The sequence below is a fragment of the Oncorhynchus clarkii genome, chromosome 26 (assembly GCF_045791955.1).
Source record: "Oncorhynchus clarkii lewisi isolate Uvic-CL-2024 chromosome 26, UVic_Ocla_1.0, whole genome shotgun sequence".
NCBI classification, from domain to species: domain Eukaryota; kingdom Metazoa; phylum Chordata; class Actinopteri; order Salmoniformes; family Salmonidae; genus Oncorhynchus; species Oncorhynchus clarkii.
In genome coordinates, this window is record NC_092172.1 from 45,763,246 (window position 1) to 45,790,145 (window position 26,900).

The 26,900-nt window shown below is 48.5% G+C and overlaps 1 protein-coding gene across 2 annotated transcripts in view; it reads left to right on the top strand.

The window, feature by feature from the left end:
• LOC139384730 (hydroxysteroid (11-beta) dehydrogenase 2) overlaps positions 1-26,900 on the top strand; it is a 62,826-nt gene that overhangs the window by 26,813 nt on the left and 9,113 nt on the right. For both annotated transcript variants that reach the window (XM_071129589.1, XM_071129590.1), the window contains exons 2-3: positions 21,623-21,835; positions 23,355-23,540. In XM_071129589.1, the coding sequence (XP_070985690.1) occupies positions 21,623-21,835; positions 23,355-23,540 (399 nt within the window). The remainder of the gene's footprint in view (positions 1-21,622; positions 21,836-23,354; positions 23,541-26,900) is intronic.

Here is a 26,900-nt window from a genome sequence, read left to right on the forward strand (position 1 = left end):
CTGTAGTCTCCACTGAGTACAGGCTTAGTGTGGTGCTATACTGTAGTCTCCACTGAGTAAAGGCTTAGTGTGATACTACACTGTAGTCTCCACTGAGTACAGTCTTAGTGTGATACTATACTGTAGTCTCCACTGAGTACAGGTTTAGTGTGATACTATACTGTAGTCTCCACTGAGTACAGGCTTAGTGTGATACTATACTGTAGTCTCCACTGAGTACAGGCTTAGTGTGATACTATACTGTAGTCTCCACTGAGTACAGGCTTAGTGTGGTGCTATACTGTAGTCTCCACTGAGTACAGGCTTAGTGTGATACTATACTGTAGTCTCCACTGAGTACAGGCTTAGTGTGATACTATACTGTAGTCTCCACTGAGTACAGGCTTAGTGTGGTGATATACTGTAGTCTCAAATGAGTACAGGCTTAGTGTGATACTATACTGTAGTCTCCACTGAGTACAGTCTTAGTGTGATACTATACTGTAGTCTCCAATGAGTACAGGCTTAGTGTGATGCTATACTGTAGTCTCCACTCAGTACAGGCTTATAGTACAGGCTTAGTGTGATACTATACCGTAGTCTCCACTGAGTACAGGCTTAGTGTGATGCTATACTGTAGTCTCCACTGAGTACACGCTTATAGTACAGGCTTAGTGTGATACTATAATGTAGTATCCACTTAGTACAGGCTTAGTGTGATGCTATACTGTAGTCTCCACTGAGTACAGGCTTAGTGTGATGCTATTCTGTAGTCTCCACTGAGTACAGGCTTAGTGTGATGCTATACTGTAGTCTCCACTCAGTACAGGCTTATAGTACAGGCTTAGTGTGATACTATACTGTAGTCTCCACTTAGTACAGGCTTAGTGTGATACTATACTGTAGTCTCCACTCAGTACAGGCTTAGTGTGATACTATACTGTAGTCTCCACTGAGTACAGGCTTAGTGTGATGCTATACTGTAGTCTCCACTGAGTACAGGCTTATATTACAGGCTTAGTGTGATGCTATACTGTAGTCTCCACTGAGTACAGGCTTAGTGTGATACTATACTGTAGTCTCCACTTAGTACAGTCTTAGTGTGATACTATACAGTAGTCTCCACTTAGTACAGGCTTAGTGTGATACTATACTGTAATCTCCACTGAGTACAGGCTTAGTGTGATGCTATACTGTAGTCTCCACTGAGTACAGGCTTATAGTACAGGCTTAGTGTGATGCTATACTGTAGTCTCCACTGAGTACAGGCTCAGTGTGATACTATACTGTAGTCTCCACTGAGTACAGTCTTAGTGTGATACTATACTGTAGTCTCCACTGAGTACAGGCTTAGTGTGATACTATACTGTAGTCTCCACTGAGTACAGGCTTAGTGTGATGCTATACTGTAGTCTCCACTGAGTACAGGCTTAGTGTGGTGCTATACTGTAGTCTCCACTGAGTAAAGGCTTAGTGTGATACTACACTGTAGTCTCCACTGAGTACAGTCTTAGTGTGATACTATACTGTAGTCTCCACTGAGTACAGGTTTAGTGTGATACTATACTGTAGTCTCCACTGAGTACAGGCTTAGTGTGATACTATACTGTAGTCTCCACTGAGTACAGGCTTAGTGTGATACTATACTGTAGTCTCCACTGAGTACAGGCTTAGTGTGGTGCTATACTGTAGTCTCCACTGAGTACAGGCTTAGTGTGATACTATACTGTAGTCTCCACTGAGTACAGGCTTAGTGTGATACTATACTGTAGTCTCCACTGAGTACAGGCTTAGTGTGGTGATATACTGTAGTCTCAAATGAGTACAGGCTTAGTGTGATACTATACTGTAGTCTCCACTGAGTACAGTCTTAGTGTGATACTATACTGTAGTCTCCAATGAGTACAGGCTTAGTGTGATGCTATACTGTAGTCTCCACTCAGTACAGGCTTATAGTACAGGCTTAGTGTGATACTATACCGTAGTCTCCACTGAGTACAGGCTTAGTGTGATGCTATACTGTAGTCTCCACTGAGTACACGCTTATAGTACAGGCTTAGTGTGATACTATAATGTAGTATCCACTTAGTACAGGCTTAGTGTGATGCTATACTGTAGTCTCCACTGAGTACAGGCTTAGTGTGATGCTATTCTGTAGTCTCCACTGAGTACAGGCTTAGTGTGATGCTATACTGTAGTCTCCACTCAGTACAGGCTTATAGTACAGGCTTAGTGTGATACTATACTGTAGTCTCCACTTAGTACAGGGTTAGTGTGATACTATACTGTAGTCTCCACTCAGTACAGGCTTAGTGTGATACTATACTGTAGTCTCCACTGAGTACAGGCTTAGTGTGATGCTATACTGTAGTCTCCACTGAGTACAGGCTTATATTACAGGCTTAGTGTGATGCTATACTGTAGTCTCCACTGAGTACAGGCTTAGTGTGATACTATACTGTAGTCTCCACTTAGTACAGTCTTAGTGTGATACTATACAGTAGTCTCCACTTAGTACAGGCTTAGTGTGATACTATACTGTAATCTCCACTGAGTACAGGCTTAGTGTGATGCTATACTGTAGTCTCCACTGAGTACAGGCTTATAGTACAGGCTTAGTGTGATGCTATACTGTAGTCTCCACTGAGTACAGGCTCAGTGTGATACTATACTGTAGTCTCCACTGAGTACAGTCTTAGTGTGATACTATACTGTAGTCTCCACTGAGTACAGGCTTAGTGTGATACTATACTGTAGTCTCCACTGAGTACAGGCTTAGTGCGATGCTATACTGTAGTCTCCACTGAGTACAGGCTTAGTGTGGTGCTATACTGTAGTCTCCACTGAGTAAAGGCTTAGTGTGATACTACACTGTAGTCTCCACTGAGTACAGTCTTAGTGTGATACTATACTGTAGTCTCCACTGAGTACAGGTTTAGTGTGATACTATACTGTAGTCTCCACTGAGTACAGGCTTAGTGTGATACTATACTGTAGTCTCCACTGAGTACAGGCTTAGTGTGATACTATACTGTAGTCTCCACTGAGTACAGGCTTAGTGTGGTGCTATACTGTAGTCTCCACTGAGTACAGGCTTAGTGTGATACTATACTGTAGTCTCCACTGAGTACAGGCTTAGTGTGATACTATACTGTAGTCTCCACTGAGTACAGGCTTAGTGTGGTGATATACTGTAGTCTCAAATGAGTACAGGCTTAGTGTGATACTATACTGTAGTCTCCACTGAGTACAGTCTTAGTGTGATACTATACTGTAGTCTCCAATGAGTACAGGCTTAGTGTGATGCTATACTGTAGTCTCCACTCAGTACAGGCTTATAGTACAGGCTTAGTGTGATACTATACCGTAGTCTCCACCGAGTACAGGCTTAGTGTGATGCTATACTGTAGTCTCCACTGAGTACAGGCTTATAGTACAGGCTTAGTGTGATACTATAATGTAGTATCCACTTAGTACAGGCTTAGTGTGATGCTATACTGTAGTCTCCAATGAGTACAGGCTTAGTGTGATGCTATTCTGTAGTCTCCACTGAGTACAGGCTTAGTGTGATGCTATACTGTAGTCTCCACTCAGTACAGGCTTATAGTACAGGCTTAGTGTGATACTATACTGTAGTCTCCACTTAGTACAGGGTTAGTGTGATACTATACTGTAGTCTCCACTCAGTACAGGCTTAGTGTGATACTATACTGTAGTCTCCACTGAGTACAGGCTTAGTGTGATGCTATACTGTAGTCTCCACTGAGTACAGGCTTATATTACAGGCTTAGTGTGATGCTATACTGTAGTCTCCACTGAGTACAGGCTTAGTGTGATACTATACTGTAGTCTCCACTTAGTACAGTCTTAGTGTGATACTATACAGTAGTCTCCACTTAGTACAGGCTTAGTGTGATACTATACTGTAATCTCCACTGAGTACAGGCTTAGTGTGATGCTATACTGTAGTCTCCACTGAGTACAGGCTTATAGTACAGGCTTAGTGTGATGCTATACTGTAGTCTCCACTGAGTACAGGCTCAGTGTGATACTATACTGTAGTCTCCACTGAGTACAGTCTTAGTGTGATACTATACTGTAGTCTCCACTGAGTACAGGCTTAGTGTGATACTATACTGTAGTCTCCACTGAGTACAGGCTTAGTGTGATGCTATACTGTAGTCTCCACTGAGTACAGGCTTAGTGTGGTGCTATACTGTAGTCTCCACTGAGTAAAGGCTTAGTGTGATACTACACTGTAGTCTCCACTGAGTACAGTCTTAGTGTGATACTATACTGTAGTCTCCACTGAGTACAGGTTTAGTGTGATACTATACTGTAGTCTCCACTGAGTACAGGCTTAGTGTGATACTATACTGTAGTCTCCACTGAGTACAGGCTTAGTGTGATACTATACTGTAGTCTCCACTGAGTACAGGCTTAGTGTGGTGCTATACTGTAGTCTCCACTGAGTACAGGCTTAGTGTGATACTATACTGTAGTCTCCACTGAGTACAGGCTTAGTGTGATACTATACTGTAGTCTCCACTGAGTACAGGCTTAGTGTGGTGATATACTGTAGTCTCAAATGAGTACAGGCTTAGTGTGATACTATACTGTAGTCTCCACTGAGTACAGTCTTAGTGTGATACTATACTGTAGTCTCCAATGAGTACAGGCTTAGTGTGATGCTATACTGTAGTCTCCACTCAGTACAGGCTTATAGTACAGGCTTAGTGTGATACTATACCGTAGTCTCCACTGAGTACAGGCTTAGTGTGATACTATACTGTAGTCTCCACTGACTACATGCTTAGTGTGATGCTATACTGTAGTCTCCACTCAGTACAGTCTTAGTGTGATACTATACTGTAGTCTCTACTGAGTACAGGCTTAGTGTGATGCTATACTGTAGTCTCCACTGAGTACAGTCTTAGTGTGATGCTATACTGTAGTCTCCACTGAGTACAGGCTTATAGTACAGGCTTAGTGTGATACTATAATGTAGTATCCACTTAGTACAGGCTTAGTGTGATGCTATACTGTAGTCTCCACTGAGTACAGGCTTAGTGTGATGCTATTCTGTAGTCTCCACTGAGTACAGGCTTAGTGTGATGCTATACTGTAGTCTCCACTCAGTACAGGCTTATAGTACAGGCTTAGTGTGATACTATACTGTAGTCTCCACTTAGTACAGGCTTAGTGTGATACTATACTGTAGTCTCCACTCAGTACAGGCTTAGTGTGATACTATACTGTAGTCTCCACTGAGTACAGGCTTAGTGTGATGCTATACTGTAGTCTCCACTGAGTACAGGCTTATATTACAGGCTTAGTGTGATGCTATACTGTAGTCTCCACTGATTACAGGCTTAGTGTGATACTATACTGTAGTCTCCACTTAGTACAGTCTTAGTGTGATACTATACTGTAGTCTCCACTTAGTACAGGCTTAGTGTGATACTATACTGTAATCTCCACTGAGTACAGGCTTAGTGTGATGCTATACTGTAGTCTCAACTGAGTACAGGCTTATAGTACAGGCTTAGTGTGATGCTATACTGTAGTCTCCACTGAGTACAGGCTCAGTGTGATACTATACTGTAGTCTCCACTTAGTACAGGCTTAGTGTGATACTATACTGTAGTCTCCACTGAGTACAGGCTTAGTGTGATGCTATACTGTAGTCTCCACTGAGTACAGGCTTATAGTACAGGCTTAGTGGGATGCTATACTGTAGTCTCCACTGAGTACAGGCTTAGTGTGATACTATACTGTAGTCTCCACTTAGTACAGTCTTAGTGTGATACTATACTGTAGTCTCCACTTAGTACAGGCTTTGTGTGATGCTATACTGTAGTCTCCACTCAGCTTATAGTACAGGCTTAGTGTGATGCTATACTGTAGTCTATACTGAGTACAGTCTTAGTGTGATACTATACTGTAGTCTCCACTTAGTACAGGCTTTGTGTGATGCTATTCCGTAGTCTCCACTCAGTACAGTCTTAGTGTGATACTATACTGTAGTCTCCACTGGTATATGGAATCTGATTTAGTGTCCATGGAATCTGATTTAGGGTCCATGGAATCTGATTTAGGGTCCATAGAATCTGATTTAGGGTCCGTGGAATCTGATTTAGGGTCCTTGGAATCTGATTTAGGGTCCATGGAATCTGACTTGGGGTCCATGGATTCCTAATTAGGGTTCATGGAAATTGATTTAGGGTCCATGGAGTCTGACTTGGGGTCCGTGGAATCTGATTTAGGGTCCATGGAATCTGATTTAGGGCCCATGGAATCTGATTTGGGGTCCATGGAATCTGACAAAGGGTCCATGGAATCTGATTTAGGGTCCATGGAATCTGATTTAGGGTCCATGAAATCTGATTTAGGGTCTATGGAACCTGACTAAGGGTCTTTGGAATCTGATCTAGCGTCCATGGAATCTGATTTAGGTTCCATAGAATCTGATTTAGGGTCCATGGAATCTGATTTATTGTCCATGGAATCTGATTTAGGGTCCATGGAATCTGACTTGGTGTCCGTGGAATCTGATTTAGGGTCCATGGAATCTGATATAGGGACCATGGAATCTGATTTAGGGTCCATGGAATCTGATTTAGGGTCCATGGAATCTGATTTCTGGTCCGTGGATTGTAACTTGTCCTTGTTGTTTTAACATTGACCTCCCAGCCCAGTGATCCAGCACGTATCAACAAGTCCTTGGGGTGATCTTTCTTTTCCCCGATTTGGTCGCCCTTCATTTAGACATTCCCCTTATAGATGATCTATAGACGGTCACAAGATCAGATAACTATGAAACGCAACAGCTAACATATGCAACAGCCTGCTGGAGTTACAGCTACAATTAGTGTTAATGTTAGGGTTTAGGGTTTAGGGTTTAGGGTTTAGTATTCTACCCCTGGTCACTATAGAGAGAAAGTGTCTCTACAGTATCAGTCTCTGAAATTAACTGATAGAAAGTTGAGCTGCAGTGAGATTATGACGAGGGGTCCACGGGGGGGGGGGGGGTCCTTACACTAGAGAGAGAGAAACCTTCTGCAGCTGTCTGCTCCTCACTGTCTCAGAGCATCCACACACCCACACACATCCACACATACAAACATCCACACATACAAACATCCACACATCCACACATACAAACATCCACACATCCACACATACAAACATCCACACATCCACACACCCACACATACAAACATCCACACATCCACACATACAAACATCCACACATACAAACATCCACACATACAAACATCCACACATCCAAACATCCACACATCCACACATCCTCTCATCCACACATCCACACATCCACACATCCACACATCCACACATCCACACATCCTCTCATCCAAACATCCACACATCCACACATCCAAACATCCACACATCCAAACATCCACACATCCAAACATCCACACATCCACACATCCCACACATCCACACATCCACACATCCACACATCCACACATCCACACATCCAAACATCCACACATCCACACATCCACACATCCAAACATCCACACATCCACACAGAGAAATAGGCATCTTATTTCGTACATACGGTGTCATTCAGGAAAGTGTTCAGACCCTTTTTGTTACATTACAGCTTTATTCTGTAATTGATTAAATTGTTTTTTACCCCCTCATCAATCTACACACAACAGCCCATAATGGCAGAGCAAAAATAGGTTTTAAGAAATGTTTGCAAATGTATAAAAAATTAAATAAAAAAAAATGAAATATCACATTTACATAAATATTCAGACCCTTTACTCAGTACCTTATTGAAGCACCGTTGGCAGCAATTACAGCCTTGAGTCTTCTTGGATACGACGCTACAAGCTTGGCACACCTGTATTTGGGGAGTTTCTCCCATTCTTCTCTGCAAATCCTCTCAAGCTCTGTCAGGATGGATGGGGGAGCGTTGCTGCACAGCTATTTTCTGGTCTCTCCAGAGATGTTCGATTGGGTTCAAGTCCGGGCTCTGACTGGGCCCCTCAAGAACATTCAGAGACTTGTCCCAAAGCCACTCCTGCATTGTCTTGGCTGTGTGCTTAGGGTCATTGTCCTGTTGGAAGGTGAACCTTTGCCCCAGTCTGAGGTCCTGAGCGCTCTGGAGCAGGTTTTCATCTAGGATCTCTTGTTCTTTGCTCCGTTCATCTTCCTTCAAACCTGACTAGTCTCCCAGTCCCTGCCGCTGAAAAACATCCCCACAGCATGATGCTGCCACCACCATGCTTCATCGTAGGGATGGTGCCAGGTGTCCTCCAGACATGATGCTGCCACCACCATGCTTCACGGTAGGAATGGTGCCAGGTTTCCTCCAGACGTGACGCTTGGCTTTCAGGCCAAAGAGTTAAATCTTGGTTTAATCAGACCAGAGGATCTTGTTTCTTATGGTCTGAGAGTCATTTAGGTGCCTTTTGGCAAACTCCAAGCGTGCTGTCATGTGCCTTTTACTGAGGAGTGTCTTCCATCTGGCCACTCTACCATAAAGGGCTGATTGGTGAAGTGCTGCAGAGATGGTTGTCCTTCTGGAAGGTTCTCCCATTGCCACAGTGGAACTCTGGAGCTCTGTCAGAGTGACCATCGGGTTCTTGGTACACCTCCCTGACCAAGGCCCTTCTCCCCTGATTGGTCAGTTTGGCCGGGTGGCCAGCTCTAGGAAGAGTCTTGGTGGTTCCAAACTTCCTCCATTTAAGAATTGTATTGTTTTATTTGTGGTTATTTAACCTTTATTTTACCTTTATTTAACTAAGTCAGTTAAGAACAAATTCTTATTTTCAATGACGGCCTAGAAACAGTGGCTTAACTGCCTTGTTCAGGGGGCAGAGCGACAGATTTTTACATTGTCAGGTCAGGGATTCGATCTTGCTACCTTTCGGTTACTATGTCAACGCTCTAACCACTAGGCCGCCCCAATTTAAGAATGATGGAGGCCACTGTGTTCTTGGGAACCTTCAATGCTGCAGACATATGAGCTCAATTTAGAGTCTCATAGCAAAGTGTCTGAATACTTATGTAAATAAGGTATTTCATTTTTTTTTAATTTTGAAGACGTTTGCAAACATAAAAAAAAACTGTTTTTGCTTTGTCATTATGGGGTATTGTGATGTCATTATGGGGTATTGTGATGTCATTATGGGGTATTGTGATGTCATTATGGCTTATTATGTGTAGATGGATGAGAAAACAAATATTTAAGGCCTTTTAGAATAAGGCTGTAACTTTAAAAAAATGTGGGGGAAAAAAAATCAAGGGGTCTGAATACTTTCCAGAATGCACTGTGTTGACCAATAAGGGCTCAACCCCTTGCTGTTGGCCGTGACCCATTTCTTATGGATCCCTCAGGAAACCAGAGCTTCAATGGAGGCTTCAGCGTAAACGAGCTGATGGGGAACGGTGTTCGGTTGCAACCTACTTTTCCTGGGACACATTATCGGACACAGGGGGGGGGGTCCAAAAGGGAACGGCCGTTCCAATGGAAGACGAGTGTGGGATGGGTGGGTGTGGGATGGTTCCTCCTTTGGTATAAGGGGTGTGGGATGGTGCCTCCGTTGGTCTGAGGGGTGTGGGATGGTTCCTCCATTGGTCTGAGGGGTGTGGGATGGTTCCTCCTTTGGTCTGAGGGTGTGAGATGGTGCCTCCTGTGGTCTGAGGGTGTGGGATGGTGCCTCCTTTGGTCTGAGGGTGTGAGATGGTGCCTCCTTTGGTCTGAGGGGTGTGGGATGGTGCCTCCGTTGGTCTGAGGGGTGTGGGATGGTTCCTCCTTTGGTCTGAGGGGTGTGGGATGGTCCCTCCTTTGGTCAGAGGGGTGTGGGATGGTTCCTCCTTTGGTCTGAGGGGTGTGGGATGGTGCCTCCATTGTTCTGAGGGTGTGGGATGGTGCCTCCTTTGGTCTGAGGGTGTGGGATGGTGCCTCCTTTGGTCTGAGGGTGTGGGATGGTGCCTCCTTTGGTCTGAGGGTGTGGGATGGTGCCTCCTTTGGTCTGAGGGGTGTGGGATGGTGCCTCCATTGGTCTGAGGGGTGTGGGATGGTTCCTCCTTTGGTCTGAGGGGTATGGGCCCTGGTCTGAAGACTCCCTATCCCCTATGGGCCCTGGTCTAAAGACTCCCTATTCCTATGGGCCCTGGTCTGAAGACTCCCTATTCCCTATGGGCCCTGGTCTAAAGACTCCCTATTCCCTATGGGCCCTGGTCTGAAGACTCCCTATTCCCTATGGGCCCTGGTCTGAAGACTCCCTATTCCCTATGGGCCCTGGTCTAAAGACTCCCTATTTCCTATGGGCCCTGGTCTGAAGACTCCCTGTTCCCTATGGGCCCTGGTCTAAAGACTCCCTATTCCCTATGGGCCCTGGTCTGAAGACTCCCTATTCCCTATGGGCCCTGGTCTGAAGACTCCCTATTCCCTAAGGGCCCTGGTCTGAAGACTCCCTATTCCCTATGGGCCCTGGTCTGAAGACTCCCTATTCCCTACGGGCCCTGGTCTAAAGACTTCCTATTCCCCATGGGCCCTGGTCTAAAGTATTAAACTATATAGGGAATAGGGAATAGGGAATAGGGAATAGGGTGCCATTTGAGATACCATCTCTGGGTGGATGTTTGGATACTCTGAGGACAGTATAAACAGCTGCAGAAGGCCTCTCCCTGGGGGGGGAACCTGTGGTGAATCACTCTAAGGACAGGGCTGAGGTGGGGAGGGGGGAACCTGGGGTGAATCACTCTAAGGACAGGGCTGGGGTGAATCACTCTAAGGACAGGGCTGTGGTGAATCACTCTAAAGACAGGGCTGGGGTGAATCACTCTAAGGACAGGGCTGTGGTGAATCACTCTAAGGACAGGGCTGGGGTGAATCACTCTAAAGACAGGGCTGTGGTGAATCACTCTAAGGACAGGGCTGTGGTGAATCACTCTAAGGACAGGGCTGGGGTGAATCACTCTAAGGACAGGGCTGGGGTGAATCCCTCTAAGGATTGGGCTGAGGTGAATCACTCTAAGGATTGGGCTGAGGTGAATCACTCTAAGGATTGGGCTGAGGTGAATCACTCTAAGGATTGGGCTGAGGTGAATCACTCTAAGGACAGGTCTGAGGTGAATCACTCTAAGGATTGGGCTGAGGTGAATCACTCTAAGGATTGGGCTGGTGTGAATCACTCTAAGGACAGGGCTGGTGTGAATCACTCTAAGGACAGGTCTGGTGTGAATCACTCTAAGGACAGGTCTGGTGTGAATCACTCTAAGGACAGGTCTGGTGTGAATCACTCTAAGGATTGGGCTGAGGTGAATCACTCTAAGGACAGGGCTGAGGTGAATCACTCTAAGGACAGGTCTGGTGTGAATCACTCTAAGGATTGGGCTGGTGAATCACTCTAAGGATTGGGCTGAGGTGAATCACTCTAAGGATTGGGCTGAGGTGAATCACTCTAAGGACAGGTCTAGTGTGAATCACTCTAGTATCAGCTGTACCAGAACGACATGGATCACGAACGCCTCAAGCTCAGGGTTGACAAGGTGAAGCAGGGAGGAGGCTCTGGAATTCCTGTTACCTGCGACGCTCGCATGCCAACAATGTGTCAGGTTCAGCTAGCAGATATGAGATTGCCAACGTTTCTGACTCACCTCCCTGCTTCTTTGAACTCTGAACATTTAAAGCTGATCTGGGATCTGTGGTTTAAAGCTCCCACTAAAATCTGATCCCCAAATTACACCTTATTCCTTATATAGTGCAACACGTTCACTGTAAGAGGTATATAGGGCACTACTATAGACCAGAGCCCTATTCCCTGTATAGTGGTACTACTATAGACCAGAGCACAGAATAGGGTGGCATTTGGGATGCAAACTAGCTCTATCTGTCAACGTCTCTACCTCCTTCACTCCTTCCTGCTCCGTCAGTCGGCTGGGCTCTGGGCTGTTGACTCCCTCCTTCACTCCTTCCTGCTCCGTCAGTCGGCTGGGCTCTGGGCTGTTGACTCCCTCCTTCACTCCTTCCTGCTCCGTCAGTTGGCTGGGCTCTGGGCTGTTGACTCTCTCCTTCTCTGCTCCGTCAGTCGGCTGGGCTCTGGGCTGTTGACTCCCTCCTTCCCTGCTCCGTCAGTCGGCTGGGCTCTGGGCTGTTGACTCCCTCCTTCCCTGCTCCGTCAGTCGGCTGGGTTCTGGGCTGTTGACTCCCTCCTTCACTCCTTCCTGCTTCGTCAGTCGGCTGGGCTCTGGGCTGTTGATTCCCTCCTTCACTCCTTCCTGCTCTGTCAGTCGGCTGGGCTCTGGGCTGTTGACTCCCTCCTTCACTCCTTCCTGCTCCGTCAGTCGGCTGGGCTCTGGGCTGTTGACTCCCTCCTTCACTCCTTCCTGCTCTGTCAGTCGGCTGGGCTCTGGGCTGTTGACTCTCTCCTTCACTCCTTCCCTGCTCCGTCAGTCAGCTGGGCTCTGGGCTGTTGACTCTCTCCTTCTCTGCTCCGTCAGTCGGCTGGGCTCTGGGCTGTTGACTCCCTCCTTCACTCCTTCCTGCTCCGTCAGTCAGCTGGGCTCTGGGCTGTTGACTCCCTCCTTCTCTGCTCCGTCAGTCAGCTGGGCTCTGCGCTGTTGACTCCCTCCTTCTCTGCTCCGTCAGTCAGCTGGGCTCTGGGCTGTTGACTCCCTCCTTCACTCCTTCCCTGCTCCGTCAGTCGGCTGGGCTCTGGGCTGTTGACTCCCTCCTTCACTCCTTCCCTGCTCCGTCAGTCAGCTGGGCTCTGGGCTGTTGACTCCCTCCTTCACTCCTTCCTGCTCCGTCAGTCGGCTGGGCTCTGGGCTGTTGACTCCCTTCTTCACTCCTTCCTGCTCCGTCAGTCGGCTGGGCTCTGGGCTGTTGACTCTCTCCTTCTCTGCTCCGTCGTCGGCTGGGTTCTGGGCTGTTGACTCCCTCCTTTACTCCTTCCTGCCCCGTCAGTCAGCTGGGCTCTGGGCTGTTGACTGCCTCCTTCCCTGCTCCGTCAGTCAGCTGGGCTCTGGGCTGTTGACTCCCTCCTTCTCTGCTCCGTCAGTCAGCTGGGCTCTGGGCTGTTGACTCCCTCCTTCACTCCTTCCCTGCTCCGTCAGTCAGCTGGGCTCTGGGCTGTTGACTCCCTCCTTCACTCCTTCCCTGCTCCGTCAGTCGGCTGGGCTCTGGGCTGTTGACTCCCTTCTTCACTCCTTCCCTGCTCCGTCAGTCGGCTGGGCTCTGGGCTGTTGACTCTCTCCTTCTCTGCTCCGTCAGTCGGCTGGGCTCTGCTCCGTCAGTCAGCTGGGCTCTGGGCTGTTGACTCCCTCCTTCCCTGCTCTGTCAGTCAGCTGGGCTCTGGGCTGTTGACTCCCTCCTTCCCTGCTCCGTCAGCCGGCTGGGCTCTGGGCTGTTGACTCTCTCCTTCTCTGCTCCGTCAGTCGGCTGGGCTCTGCTCCGTCAGTCAGCTGGGCTCTGGGCTGTTGACTCTCTCCTTCTCTGCTCCGTCAGTCGGCTGGGCTCTGCTCTGTCAGTCAGCTGGGCTCTGGGCTGTTGACTCCCTCCTTCCCTCCTTCCCTGCTCTGTCAGTCGGCTGGGCTCTGCTCCGTCAGTCGGCTGGGCTCTGCTCCGTCAGTCAGCTGGGCTCTGCTCTGTCAGTCAGCTGGGCTCTGGGCTGTTGACTCCCTCCTTCTCTGCTCCGTCAGTCGGCTGGGCTCTGCTCCGTCAGTCAGCTGGTCTCTGGGCTTTTGACTCTCTCCTTCTCTGCTCCGTCAGTCGGCTGGGCTCTGCTCTGGCAGTCGGCTGGGCTCTGCTCTGTCAGTCAGCTGGGCTCTTGGCTGTTGACTCCCTCCTTCCCTGCTCCGTCAGTCGGCTGGGCTCTGGGCTGTTGACTCTCTCCTTCTCTGCTCCGTCAGTCGGCTGGGCTCTGCTCCGTCAGTCAGCTGGGCTCTGGGCTGTTGACTCCCTCCTTCCCTCATGTGCTTGGAGGAGGTCCAGTGTTGCCGAGTCCCAAGAAGAGAGATACAGAGAAACCTGCTTCCAGAAATATAACATAAATATCCACACACACACGCACACACACACACACACACACACACACACACACACACACACACACACACACACACACACACACACACACACACCACAATAGTACATTCTCTTTATATAATCACTGTTCACTGCCAGGTGGTGTTAGTTACAAGAAATACACACCTACGTACCTGCAGGACACGGTCAGGACACGGTCAGGACACGATCAGGACATGGCCAGGACACGACCAGGACATGGCCAGGTGGTGTTAGTTACAGGAAAAACATACCTACGTACCTGCAGGACACGGGGATAGGGATGGGATAGGACATGGCCAGGACACAGGATAGGACATGACCAGGACACGACCAGGACACGGTCAGGTCAAGGGATAGGACACGGCCAGGACACGACCAGGACACGGGATAGGACACGGCCAGGACACGGCCAGGACACGGGATAGGATACGGCCAGGATACGACCAGGACACGGGATAGGACACGGCCAGGACACGGCCAGGACACGGGATAGGACACGGCCAGGACACGGCCAGGACACGGGATAGGACACGGGAGAGGACACGGCCAGCACACGACCAGGACACGGCCAAGACACGGGATAGGACACGGCCAGGACACGACCAGGACATGGCTAGCACACGGGATAGGACACGGGATAGGACACGGCCAGGACACAACCAGGACATGGCCAGGACACGGGATAGGACACGGCCAGGACATGGCCAGGACACGGGATAGGATTCGGCCAGGACACGACCAGGACATGGCCAGGACACGGGATAGGACACGGGATAGGACACGGCCAGGACACAACCAGGACATGGCCAGGACACGGGATAGGACACGGCCAGGACACGACCAGGACACGGCCAGGACACGGGATAGGACACGGCCAGGTCACGGGATAGTACACGGCCAGGACACGGGATAGGACACGACCAGGACACGGGATAGGACACGGCCAGGACACGACCAGGACACGGCCAGGACACGGGTTAGGACACGGCCAGGTCACGGGATAGGACACGGCCAGGACACGGGATAGGACACGGCCAGGACACGGGATAGGACACAGCCAGGACACGACCAGGACACGGCCAGGACATGGGATAGGACACCGCCAGGTCACGGGATAGGACACGGCCAGGACACGGGATAGGACACGGCCAGGACACGGGATAGGACATGACCAGGACACGGGATAGGACACGGCCAGGACACGACCAGGACACGGCCAGGACACGGGATAGGACACGGCCAGGACATGGCCAGGACACGGGATAGGATACGGCCAGGATACGGGATAGGACACAGCCAGGTCACGGGATAGGACACGGCCAGGACACGACCAGGACACGGGATAGGACACGGCCAGGACACGGCCAGGACACGGGATAGGATTTAGATTTTATGCAAAACAATAAACATAAATAAATAAAAAGTCTGCATCCCAAATGGGTCCTGGTCTAAAGTAGTGCACTACCATATGGCCCTGGTCTAAAGTAGTGCACTACCATAGGGCCCTGGTCTAAAGTAGTGCACTAACATATGGCCCTGGTCTAAAGTAGTGCACTACCATAGGGTCCTGGTCTAAAGTAGTGCACTACCATAGGGCCCTGGTCTAAAGTAGTGCACTACCATATGGCCCTGGTCTAAAGTAGTGCACTACCATAGGGTCCTGGTCTAAAGTAGTGCACTACCATATGGTCCTGGTCTAAAGTAGTTCACTACCATATGGCCCTGGTCTAAAGTAGTGCACTACCATATGGCCCTGGTCTAAAGTAGTGCACTACCATAGGGTCCTGGTCTAAAGTAGTGCACTACCATAGGGCCCTGGTCTAAAGTAGTGCACTACCATATGGCCCTGGTCTAAAGTAGTGCACTACCATAGGGTCCTGGTCTAAAGTAGTGCACTACCATATGGTCCTGGTCTAAAGTAGTTCACTACCATATGGCCCTGGTCTAAAGTAGTGCACTACCATATGGCCCTGGTCTAAAGTAGTGCACTACCATATGGCCCTGGTCTAAAGTAGTGCACTACCATATGGCCCTGGTCTAAAGTAATGCACTACCATAGGGCCCTGGTCTAAAGTAGTGCACTACCATAGGGCCCTGGTCTAAAGTAGTTCACTACCATAGGGCCCTGGTCTAAAGTAGTGCACTACCATAGGGCCCTGGTCTAAAGTAGTGCACTACCATATGGCCCTGGTCTAAAGTAGTGCACTACCATATGGCCCTGGTCTAAGGTAGTGCACTACCATAGGGCCCTGGTCTAAAGTAGTGCACTACCATAGGGCCCTGGTCTAAAGTAGTTCACTACCATAGGGCCCTGGTCTAAAGTAGTGCACTACCATATGGCCCTGGTCTAAAGTAGTGCACTACCATAGGGCCCTGGTCTAAAGTAATGCACTACCATAGGGCCCTGGTCTAAAGTAGTGCACTACCATATGGCCCTGGTCTAAAGTAGTGCACTACCATATGGCCCTGGTCTAAAGCCGTGCACTACCATAGGGCCCTGGTCTAAAGTAGTACACTACCATAGGGCCCTGGTCTAAAGTAGTGCACTACCATAGGGCCCTGGTCTAAAGTAGTGCACTACCATAGGGCCCTGGTCTAAAGTAGTGCACTACCATAGGGCCCTGTTCTAAAGTAGTGCACTACCATAGGGCCCTGGTCTAAAGTAGTGCACTACCATAGGGCCCTGGTCTAAAGTAGTGCACTACCATATGTTCCTGGTCTAAAGTAGTGCACTACCATAGGGCCCTGGTCTAAAGTAGTGCACTACATAGGGAATAGGGTACCATTAGAGATATATACTACATGCAGGACAAGACACATGACCAAGAGAGAGAGAAGAGGGATTTAAATGGGTTTACATGATCTGTTCTAAGATATGTTCTAAGATCTGTTCTAAGATCTGTTTTATGATCTGTTCTAAGATCTGTTTTATGATCTGTTCTAAGATCTGTTTTATGATCTGTTCTAAGATCTGTTCTAAGATCTGTTCTACGATCTGTTCTACGATCTGTTCTAAGATCTGTTCTAAGATCTGTTCTAAGATCTGTTCTAAGATCTGTACTAAGATCCATTCTAAGATCTGTTTTATGATCTGTACTAAGATCTGTTCTAAGTTCTAAGATCTGTACTAAGATCTGTTCTAAGAACTAAGATCTGTACTAAGATCTGTTCTAAGATCAATCAATCACATGTATTTCTAAAGCACTTTTTAGTGCTTAGTGCTTTTTAGAGGAGCTCAGCCTCAAAACACCTTATCTGTTTGTTTTTAAGAGAGGAAGAAGGGTTTTTAAAGCAGCACGACATAAAGCCCCCCCCCTCGACTGAGATAACAGGTTTGTAGGAGCATCCGAGGGATGAAGGGAGGAGAAGGGAGGGAGATGAAGGGAGGGAGGAAGAGGGAGGTGGGAGGAATGAGTAGGGAGGAGAGAGGAGGGAGGAGATAGGAGAGAGGATAGAGGAGAGAGGAGAGAGGAGGGAGGAGATAGGAGAGAGGACAGAGGAGAGAGGAGAGAGGAGGGAGGAGCTAGGAGAGAGGAGAGTAGAAGGAGGAGGAGGAAAGGGGAGATTATGGAAGTGTCATTAACACTGGAGACTGTGTCTGTTCAGTGCCTCTCCGCACTCAAGATGCAGGTGAGAGGGGAGGAGGAAGGGAGGAGGGACAGAGGAAGACAGGGAGAGAGGCCAGATGAAGGTGAAAGAGGAGGGACAGAGGAAGACAGGGAGAGAGGGAGATGAAGGTGAAAGAGGAGGAGGGACAGAGGAAGACAGGGAGAGAGGGAGATGAAGGTGAAAGAGGAGGAGCGACAGAGGAAGACAGGGAGATGAAGGTGAAAGAGGAGGAGGGACAGAGGAAGACAGGGAGAGAGGGAGATGAAGGTGAAAGAGGAGGAGGGACAGAGGAAGACAGGGAGAGAGGGAGATGAAGGTGAAAGAGGAGGAGCGACAGAGGAAGACAGGGAGATGAAGGTGAAAGAGGAGGAGGGACAGAGGAAGACAGGGAGAGAGGGAGATGCAGGTGAAAGAGGAGGAGGAAGGGAGGAGGGACAGAGGAAGACAGGGAGAGAGGGAGATGCAGGTGAAAGAGGAGGAGGAAGGGAGGAAGACAGGGAGAGAGGGAGATGAAAGGTGAAAGAGGAGGAGGGACAGAGGAAGACAGGGAGAGAGGGAGATGCAGGTGAAAGAGGAGGAGGAAGGGAGGAGGGACAGAGGAAGACAGGGAAAGAGGGAGATGCAGGTGAAAGAGGAGGAGGGACAGAGGAAGACAGGGAGAGAGGGAGATGAAGGTGAAAGAGGAGGAGGAAGGGAGGAAGACAGGGAGAGAGGGAGATGAAGGTGAAAGAGGAGGAGGGACAGTGGAAGACAGGGAGAGAGGGAGATGAAGGTGAAAGAGGAGGAGGGACAGAGGAAGACAGGGAGAGAGGGAGATGAAGGTGAAAGAGGAGGAGGGACAGAGGAAGACAGGGAGAGAGGGAGATGAAGGTGAAAGGAGAGGAGGGACAGAGGAAGACAGAGAGAGAGGGAGATGAAGGTGAAAGAGGAGGGACAGAGGAAGACAAGGAGAGAGGGAGATGCAGGTGAAAGAGGAGGAGGGACAGAGGAAGACAGGGAGAGAAGTAGATGCAGGTGAAAGAGGAGGAGGAAGGGAGGGACAGAGGAAGACAGGGAGAGAGGGAGATGAAGGTGAAAGAGGAGGGGGAAGGGAGGAAGACAGGGAGAGAGGGAGATGAAGGTGAAAGAGGAGGAGGGACAGAGGAAGACAGGGAGAGAGGGAGATGAAGGTGAAAGAGGAGGAGTGTGCCCTGTGGCCGAGGCGAGGCAAGCTGTGCGGCTTGGCGTCTCTTACAACAGCTTTGTTAGTGCTGCAGTAACTGTTACCAGGAGACCTCGTCTGCCTCTCAGATGGCTCCCTATCTCCATAGGGCTCTGGTCCAAAGTAGTGCACCATATAGGGAATAGGCTGTCATAGGGCTCTGGTCCAAAGTAGTGCACCAAATAGGGAATAGGGTGTCATTTGGGACCCTTACACTGTCTCACAGATGGATCCAATCCGTTTCTGTCTGTCTGCCAGTTCAATGTTTTAAGTCTTGTTGTTGCTGAAATCGATCGAAAATGTCCCTCTGTGAGTATCAGACATTACACGCGTGCATATTTATTACAAAATGTGTCCCGAATGGCTGTGATTTGTTTCGGGGAAAATCTATTTTTTCTTGTATGTTTTTTGGAGGAAAACCTCGGACTGTCTGTTGCTTCACACCATGTGGGTTGGCTGGGTTCACAAGGAGTCTGGTTTTCACCGTCCTGCATGAGAGCTGAGCCAATCACTGAGGCTTCTCAAAATGGCACCCTTATTCCCTATATAGTACACTACTATAGACCAGAGCCCTATTCCCTATACAGTGCACTACTTTGGACCAGAGTATATAGGGCTCCGGTTAAAAGTAGTGCACTAAATCTGAAAATAGGGTGCCATTTGGGAGGCGGAACCTCAGTGATTGGTCAACTTCCTCGGTTAAAGGTTCACTAGTTTAACCAGTAATCAGTCAGTAATGAAAAAACAAGGCTGTGAAGTCAGTTCAATTCCCCTCCGTCTCCTCCATGTGTTCCACTGCATTCCTACATTCCTGCGTGCTTATCGCGCCATCTTCTGTTTAGATATTTCAGGAAGTTTGTAAAAAAATAAAAAAAATACAACAACAACAGAGATCATTAAATGTGTTTTATACGATAGACAGTTGATGTCAAAACGGTGGCTGTTACCGCGACTGAAGCCGGGAGGAGATTCGTATCAACCCCCCATGACATTTCACCTACTGAGGGACCCCCTTTTTCATACAGATAAACGGAGCACAATCCTAAACCCGTCAATCTGTGATTTTTTAAAAACATTTTGATTAGAAAGGTCCCAGAAGCTACCTCTCTATTGGTTTGTGGTTTTATAGTAGTTATTAAGCTACCTCTCTATTGAGTTGTGGTTTTATAGTAGTTATTAAGCTACCTCTCTATTGAGTTGTGGTTTTATAGTAGTTATTAAGCTACCTCTCTATTGAGTTGTGGTTTTATAGTAGTTATTAAGCTACCTCTCTATTGAGTTGTGGTTTTATAGTAGTTATTAAGCTACCTCTCTATTGAGTTGTGGTTTTATAGTAGTTATTAAGCTACCTCTCTATTGAGTTGTGGTTTTATAGTAGTTATTAAGCTACCTCTCTATTGAGTTGTGGTTTTATAGTAGTTATTAAGCTACCTCTCTATTGATTTGTGGTTTTATAGTAGTTATTAAGCTACCTCTCTATTGAGTTGTGGTTTTATAGTAGTTATTAAGCTACCTCTCTATTGAGTTGTGGTTTTATAGTAGTTATTAAGCTACCTCTCTATTGATGTGTGGTTTTATAGTAGTTATTAAGCTACCTCTCTATTGAGTTGTGGTTTTATAGTAGTTATTAAGCTACCTCTCTATTGATGTGTGGTTTTATAGTAGTTATTAAGCTACCTCTCTATTGAGTTGTGGTTTTATAGTACTTATTAAGCTACCTCTCTATTGAGTTGTGGTTTTATAGTAGTTATTAAGCTACCTCTCTATTGAGTTGTGGTTTTATAGTAGTTATTAAGCTACCTCTCTATTGAGTTGTGGTTTTATAGTAGTTATTAAGCTACCTCTCTATTGATTTGTGGTTTTATAGTAGTTATTAAGCTACCTCTCTATTGAGTTGTGGTTTTATAGTAGTTATTAAGCTACCTCTCTATTGAGTTGTGGTTTTATAGTTGTTGTGAAGCGATTCACCAAATGTTTGGTTTGGTACCTTGGCATGATGTTTCCTTCTTGGGAATATCATGCATTTGTGGATCTTTGTAAAGGTCAGCGCGAAACATGAACGTTTTGGTTGTTGTAGAACGTAGATAGTGTGGAGAGCATAGAGGTTCTACTGCCTGATCTGAATTCGATTCCCTGATTCTATGGTGAGAGGACGGCTGCCTAGGGTCCACAAGGTCATGGCTGGAGTTGTACTGTAGAATGAGATGTGAAGGACTACTTTCCTGTTTTTCCATAGTTTACAGAATGACTGTGACCCCACGTACTACTCTCTAGTCGTTCAGTTCATTAACCCCAAAACAAAGAGCCAAGACAAAGCAATTTCACCTTTTCAGAATGTCATAATGTATGCTAAAAAGCGACAGTCCTCTCTCTCTCTCCTCTCTCTCTCTCTCTCTCTCTTTATCTCTCTCTCTCTGTCACTCTCTCTCTCCTCTCCCTTCTCTCTCTCTCTCTCTCTCTCTCTCTCTCTCTTTATCTCTCTCTCTCTGTCACTCTCTCTCTCCTCTCCCTTCTCTCTCTCTCTCTCTCTCTCTCTCTGTCTCTCTCTCTCTCTCTTTATCTCTCTCTCGCTCTCTCTCTCTCTCTGTCTCTCCCTCTCTCTCTCTCGCTCTCTCTCTTTATCTCTCTCTCTCTGTCTCTCTCTCTTTATCTCTCTCTCTCTCTCTCTTCTCCTCCTCCTCTTCAGTAGCTTTTGATTATCTCCGTTGATGATCCAGACTTGGATTAGCAGTATCACAGTCACCGACCTGCCGTTCCCTCCCTCCCTTTCTTCCCAGGCTGTGACACAGGCTTCGGGAAGGCTGCAGTGCGGCGTCTGGACGCCCAGGGTTTTGAGGTGTTTGCTACGGTGTTGGATCTGTGTGGGGAGGGAGCCAAGGAGCTCCAGAAGACCTGCTCCCCTCGTCTCACCCTGCTACAGGTGGACATCACCCAGCCGCAGCATGTCCAACAGGCTCTTCTAGACACCAAGGCCAAACTGGGCCTCAGAGGTAAGAGACGTAGGGCCCCATACACACAGATATCCGTGCAGGTATTCACACACACACACACACACACACACACACACACACACACACACACACACACACACAGCCAAACAGCCAGTGGAACCAGTGGAACACTGACCTAATGACACCCTATCTCCTATATGGTAGAGAGAGAGTGAAAGAGAGAAAGAGAGAGAGAGAGAGAGAGAGAGAGAGAGAGAGAGAGAGAGAGAGCGAGAGAGAGAGAGAGAGGCTGCTAAGTGTGGGTGTGTATCAGAGGAGGATGTAATCAAAGAACTTGAATTAAAGGTCAAACACTCTCCTACACTCTATCTCCTGGGTGGGCTGTGTGGGGGGCTGGCTGGCAATCAAGGGTCAGCTTCATGTTTCACTTGGCTGCAAACAGCATCCTCACCACAGAGCCAGGTGCTGTTAGCACTATGACTAATGAAGAGAATTAAACAAGATGCTCTAGTCTCTGGGATTTACATTTATTTATACCGGCAGTATTTAGATCCTGGTGTATCAGCCTCTCTCTCTCTCTCTCTCTCTCTCTCTCTCTCTGTCTTTCTCTCTGTCTCTCTCTCTGTCTATCTCTATGTCTCTCTCTCTCTGTCTCTCTCTGTCTGTCTCTCTCTCTGTCTCTCTCTGTCTCTATCTCTCTCTCTCTCTCTCTGTCTCTGTCTCTCTGTCTCTCCCTGTCTCTGTCTCTCTGTCTCTCTGTCTCTCTGTCTCTCTCTCTCTCTCTGTCTCTGTCTCCCTGTCTCTGTCTCTCTGTCTCTCTGTCTCTCTCTCTCTCTCTTTATCTCTCTCTCTCCTAATATACCCTGGTGTACCAGCCTCTCAATTCAATGTTTCTTTCATTTTAAGGGCTTTATTGACATGGGAAACATATGTTTACATTACTAAATCAAGTCAAATAAAAAATGACCAAACTGTGAAGATTACACTGACAAAAGTTCCAATAGAATAAAGACATTTCAAATGTCATATTATGTCTACAGTGTTGTTACGATGTGCAAATAATAAATCTGTCTCTCTCTCTCTCTCTGTCTCTCCTTCTCTCTCCCTCTCTCTCTCAATTCAATTCAAGGGCTTTATTGGCATGGGAAACATGTGTTAACATTGCCAAAGCAAGTGAGGTAGATAATATATAAAGTGAATATATAAAGTGAAATAAACAATACAAATTAACAGATAACATTACACATACAGAAGTTTCAAAACAATAAAGACATTACAAATGTCATATTATATATATATACAGTGTTTTAACAATGTACAAATGGTTAAAGGACACAAGATAAAATAAATAAGCATAAATATGGGTTGTATTTAGAATGGTGTTTGTTCTTCACTGGTTGCCCTTTTCTCGTGGCAACAGGTCACACATCTTGCTACTGTGATGGAACACTGTGGAATTTCACCCAGTAGATATGGGAGTTTATCAAAATTGGATTTGTTTTCTAATTCTTTGTGGATCTGTGTAATCTGAGGGAAATATGTCTCTCTGTCTCTCTAGGTCTGTGGGGCTTGGTGAATAATGCAGGAGTATGTGTCAACTTCGGGGATGCAGAGTTGTCTCTGATGTCTAACTACCGTGGCTGTATGGAGGTGAACTTCTTTGGGACTCTGAACGTCACAAAGACATTCCTGCCTCTGCTGCGTCAGGCCAAGGGACGCATCGTCACAATCTCCAGCCCTGCAGGTGGGGTGAATGACACATACACACACTCAGAACTACAATTCACCACATACTCATACACACACCTTCCATATCGTCTGATCACAGCGTTCAGGGGCGTGAACCAGTTGTGAGTGGACCATGGTGCAGCGTTCAGGGGCGTAAACCAGTTGTGAGTGGACCATGGTGCAGCGTTCAGGGGCGTAAACCAGTTGTGAGTGGACCATGGTGCAGCGTTCAGGGGCGTAAACCAGTTGTGAGTGGACCATGGTGCAGCGTTCAGGGGAGTAAACCAGTTGTGAGTGGACCATGGTGCAGCGTTCAGGGGAGTAAACCAGTTGTGAGTGGACCATGGTGCAGCGTTCAGGGGCGTAAACCAGTTGTGAGTGGACTATGGTGCAGCGTTCAGGGGAGTAAACCAGTTGTGAGTGGACCATGGTGCAGCGTTCAGGGGAGTAAACCAGTTGTGAGTGGACCATGGTGCAGCGTTCAGGGGCGTAAACCAGTTGTGAGTGGACCAAGGTGCAGCGTTCAGGGGCGTAAACCAGTTGTGAGTGGACCATGGTGCAGCGTTCAGGGGCGTAAACCAGTTGTGAGTGGACCATGGTGCAGCGTTCAGGGGAGTAAACCAGTTGTGAGTGGACCATGGTGCAGCGTTCAGGGGAGTAAACCAGTTGTGAGTGGACCATGGTGCAGCGTTCAGGGGCGTAAACCAGTTGTGAGTGGACCATGGTGCAGCGTTCAGGGGAGTAAACCAGTTGTGAGTGGACCATGGTGCAGCGTTCAGGGGAGTAAACCAGTTGTGAGTGGACCATGGTGCAGCGTTCAGGGGCGTAAACCAGGTGTGAGTGGACCATGGTGCAGCGTTCAGGGGCGTAAACCAGTTGTGAGTGGACCAAGGTGCAGCGTTCAGGGGCGTAAACCAGTTGTGAGTGGACCATGGTGCAGCGTTCAGGGGAGTAAACCAGTTGTGAGTGGACCATGGTGCAGCGTTCAGGGGCGTAAACCAGTTGTGAGTGGACCATGGTGCAGCGTTCAGGGGCGTAAACCAGTTGTGAGTGGACCATGGTGCAGCGTTCAGGGGAGTAAACCAGTTGTGAGTGGACCATGGTGCAGCGTTCAGGGGAGTAAACCAGTTGTGAGTGGACCATGGTGCAGCGTTCAGGGGCGTAAACCAGTTGTGAGTGGACCATGGTGCAGCGTTCAGGGGCGTAAACCAGTTGTGAGTGGACCATGGTGCAGCGTTCAGGGGAGTAAACCAGTTGTGAGTGGACCATGGTGCAGCGTTCAGGGGAGTAAACCAGTTGTGAGAGGACCATGGTGCAGCGTTCAGGGGCATAAACCAGTTGTGAGTGGACCATGGTGCAGCGTTCAGGGGAGTAAACCAGTTGTGAGTGGACCTTGGTGCAGCGTTCAGGGGCGTAAACCAGTTGTGAGTGGACCATGGTGCAGCGTTCAGGGGAGTAAACCAGTTGTGAGTGGACCATGGTGCAGCGTTCAGGGGCGTAAACCAGTTGTGAGTGGACCATGGTGCAGCGTTCAGGGGCGTAAACCAGTTGTGAGTGGACCATGGTGCAGCGTGATGGGTGTACATTTTCCTTCCTTTATTAAATGATCACCGAACTAAAACAACAAAATACCAAACTAAACGCGAAGCTAAATAATAGTGCTAACAAGATCCTGTCCTGTAGGGCAGGGCTCTCCAACCCTGTTCCTGGAGAGTATCCCTACACCAGGGCTCTCCAACCCTGTTCCTGGAGAGTATCCCTACACCAGGGCTCTCCAACCCTGTTCCTGGAGAGATACTGTCCTGTAGGGCAGGGCTCTCCAACCCTGTTCCTGGAGAGATACTGTCCTGTAGGGCAGGGCTCTCCAACCCTGTTCCTGGAGAGATACTGTCCTGTAGGGCAGGGCTCTCCAACTCTGTTCCTGGAGAGATACTGTCCCGTAGGGCAGGGCTCTCCAACCCTGTTCCTGGAGAGATACTGTCCCGTAGGGCAGGGCTCTCCAACCCTGTTCCTGGAGAGATACTGTCCTGTAGGGCAGGGCTCTCCAACTCTGTTCCTGGAGAGATTCTGTCCTGTAGGGCAGGGCTCTCCAACCCTGTTCCTGGAGAGATACTGTCCCGTAGGGCAGGGCTCTCCAACCCTGTTCCTGGAGAGATACTGTCCTGTAGGGCAGGGCTCTCCAACTCTGTTCCTGGAGAGATACTGTCCTGTAGGGCAGGGCTCTCCAATGCTATTCCTGGAGAGATACTGTCCTGTAGGGCAGGGCTCTCCAACCCTGTTCCTGGAGAGATACTGTCCTGTAGGGCAGGGCTCTCCAACTCTGTTCCTGGAGAGATACTGTCCTGTAGGACAGAGCTCTCCAACCCTGTTCCTGGAGAGATACTGTCCTGTAGGGCAGGGCTCTCCAACCCTGTTCCTGGAGAGATACTATCCTGTAGGGCAGGGCTCTCCAACCCTGTTCCTGGAGAGATACTATCCTGTAGGGCAGGGCTCTCCAACCCTGTTCCTGGAGAGATACTATCCTGCAGGGCAGGGCTCTCAACCCCAACTGCTACATGACATCACCCAAAAAGTCCTGTGATGCCACCAATCAGAGCTGTGTCAATAATACCATCCCAATAGCAACCAATCAGAGCTGTCTCAATAATACCATCCCTATGGCAACCAATCAGAGCTGTGTCAATAATACCATCCCAATAGCAACTAATCAGAGCTGTCTCAATACTACCATCCCTATAGCAACCAATCAGAGCTGTGTCAATAATACCATCCCAATAGCAACTAATCAGAGCTGTCTCAATACTACCATCCCTATAGCAACCAATCAGAGCTGTCTCAATACTACCATCCTTATACCAACCAATCAGAGCTGTTTCAATACTATCCTCTTCCTCCACCTCCACCTCCTCCTCCCCCTCTCCTTTTCTTCCACCTCCTCCACCTCCTCCACCTCCACCTCCACCACCTCCACCACCTCCACCTCCTCCTCCACCTCCTCCACCACCTCCACCACCTCCACATCCACCTCTTCTTCCACCTCCTCCACCTCCTCCACCTCCACCTCCTCCTCCTCCTCCTCCTCCTCCACCTCCACTTCTTCCACCTCCACCTCCACCACCTCCACCTCCTCCTCCTCCTCCACCTCCACTTCTTCCACCTCCTCCTCCACCTCCACTTCCTCCACCTCCTCCTCCACCACCTCCTCCTCCTCCACCTCCACTTCCTCCACCTCCTCCTCCACCTCTTCCTCCTCCTCCACTTCCTCCACCTCCACTTCTTCCACTTCCTCCACCACCTCCTCCTCCCTCACCTCCACTTCCTCCACCTCCACCTCCTCCACCACCTCCTCCTCCACCACCTCCTCCACCTCCTCCTC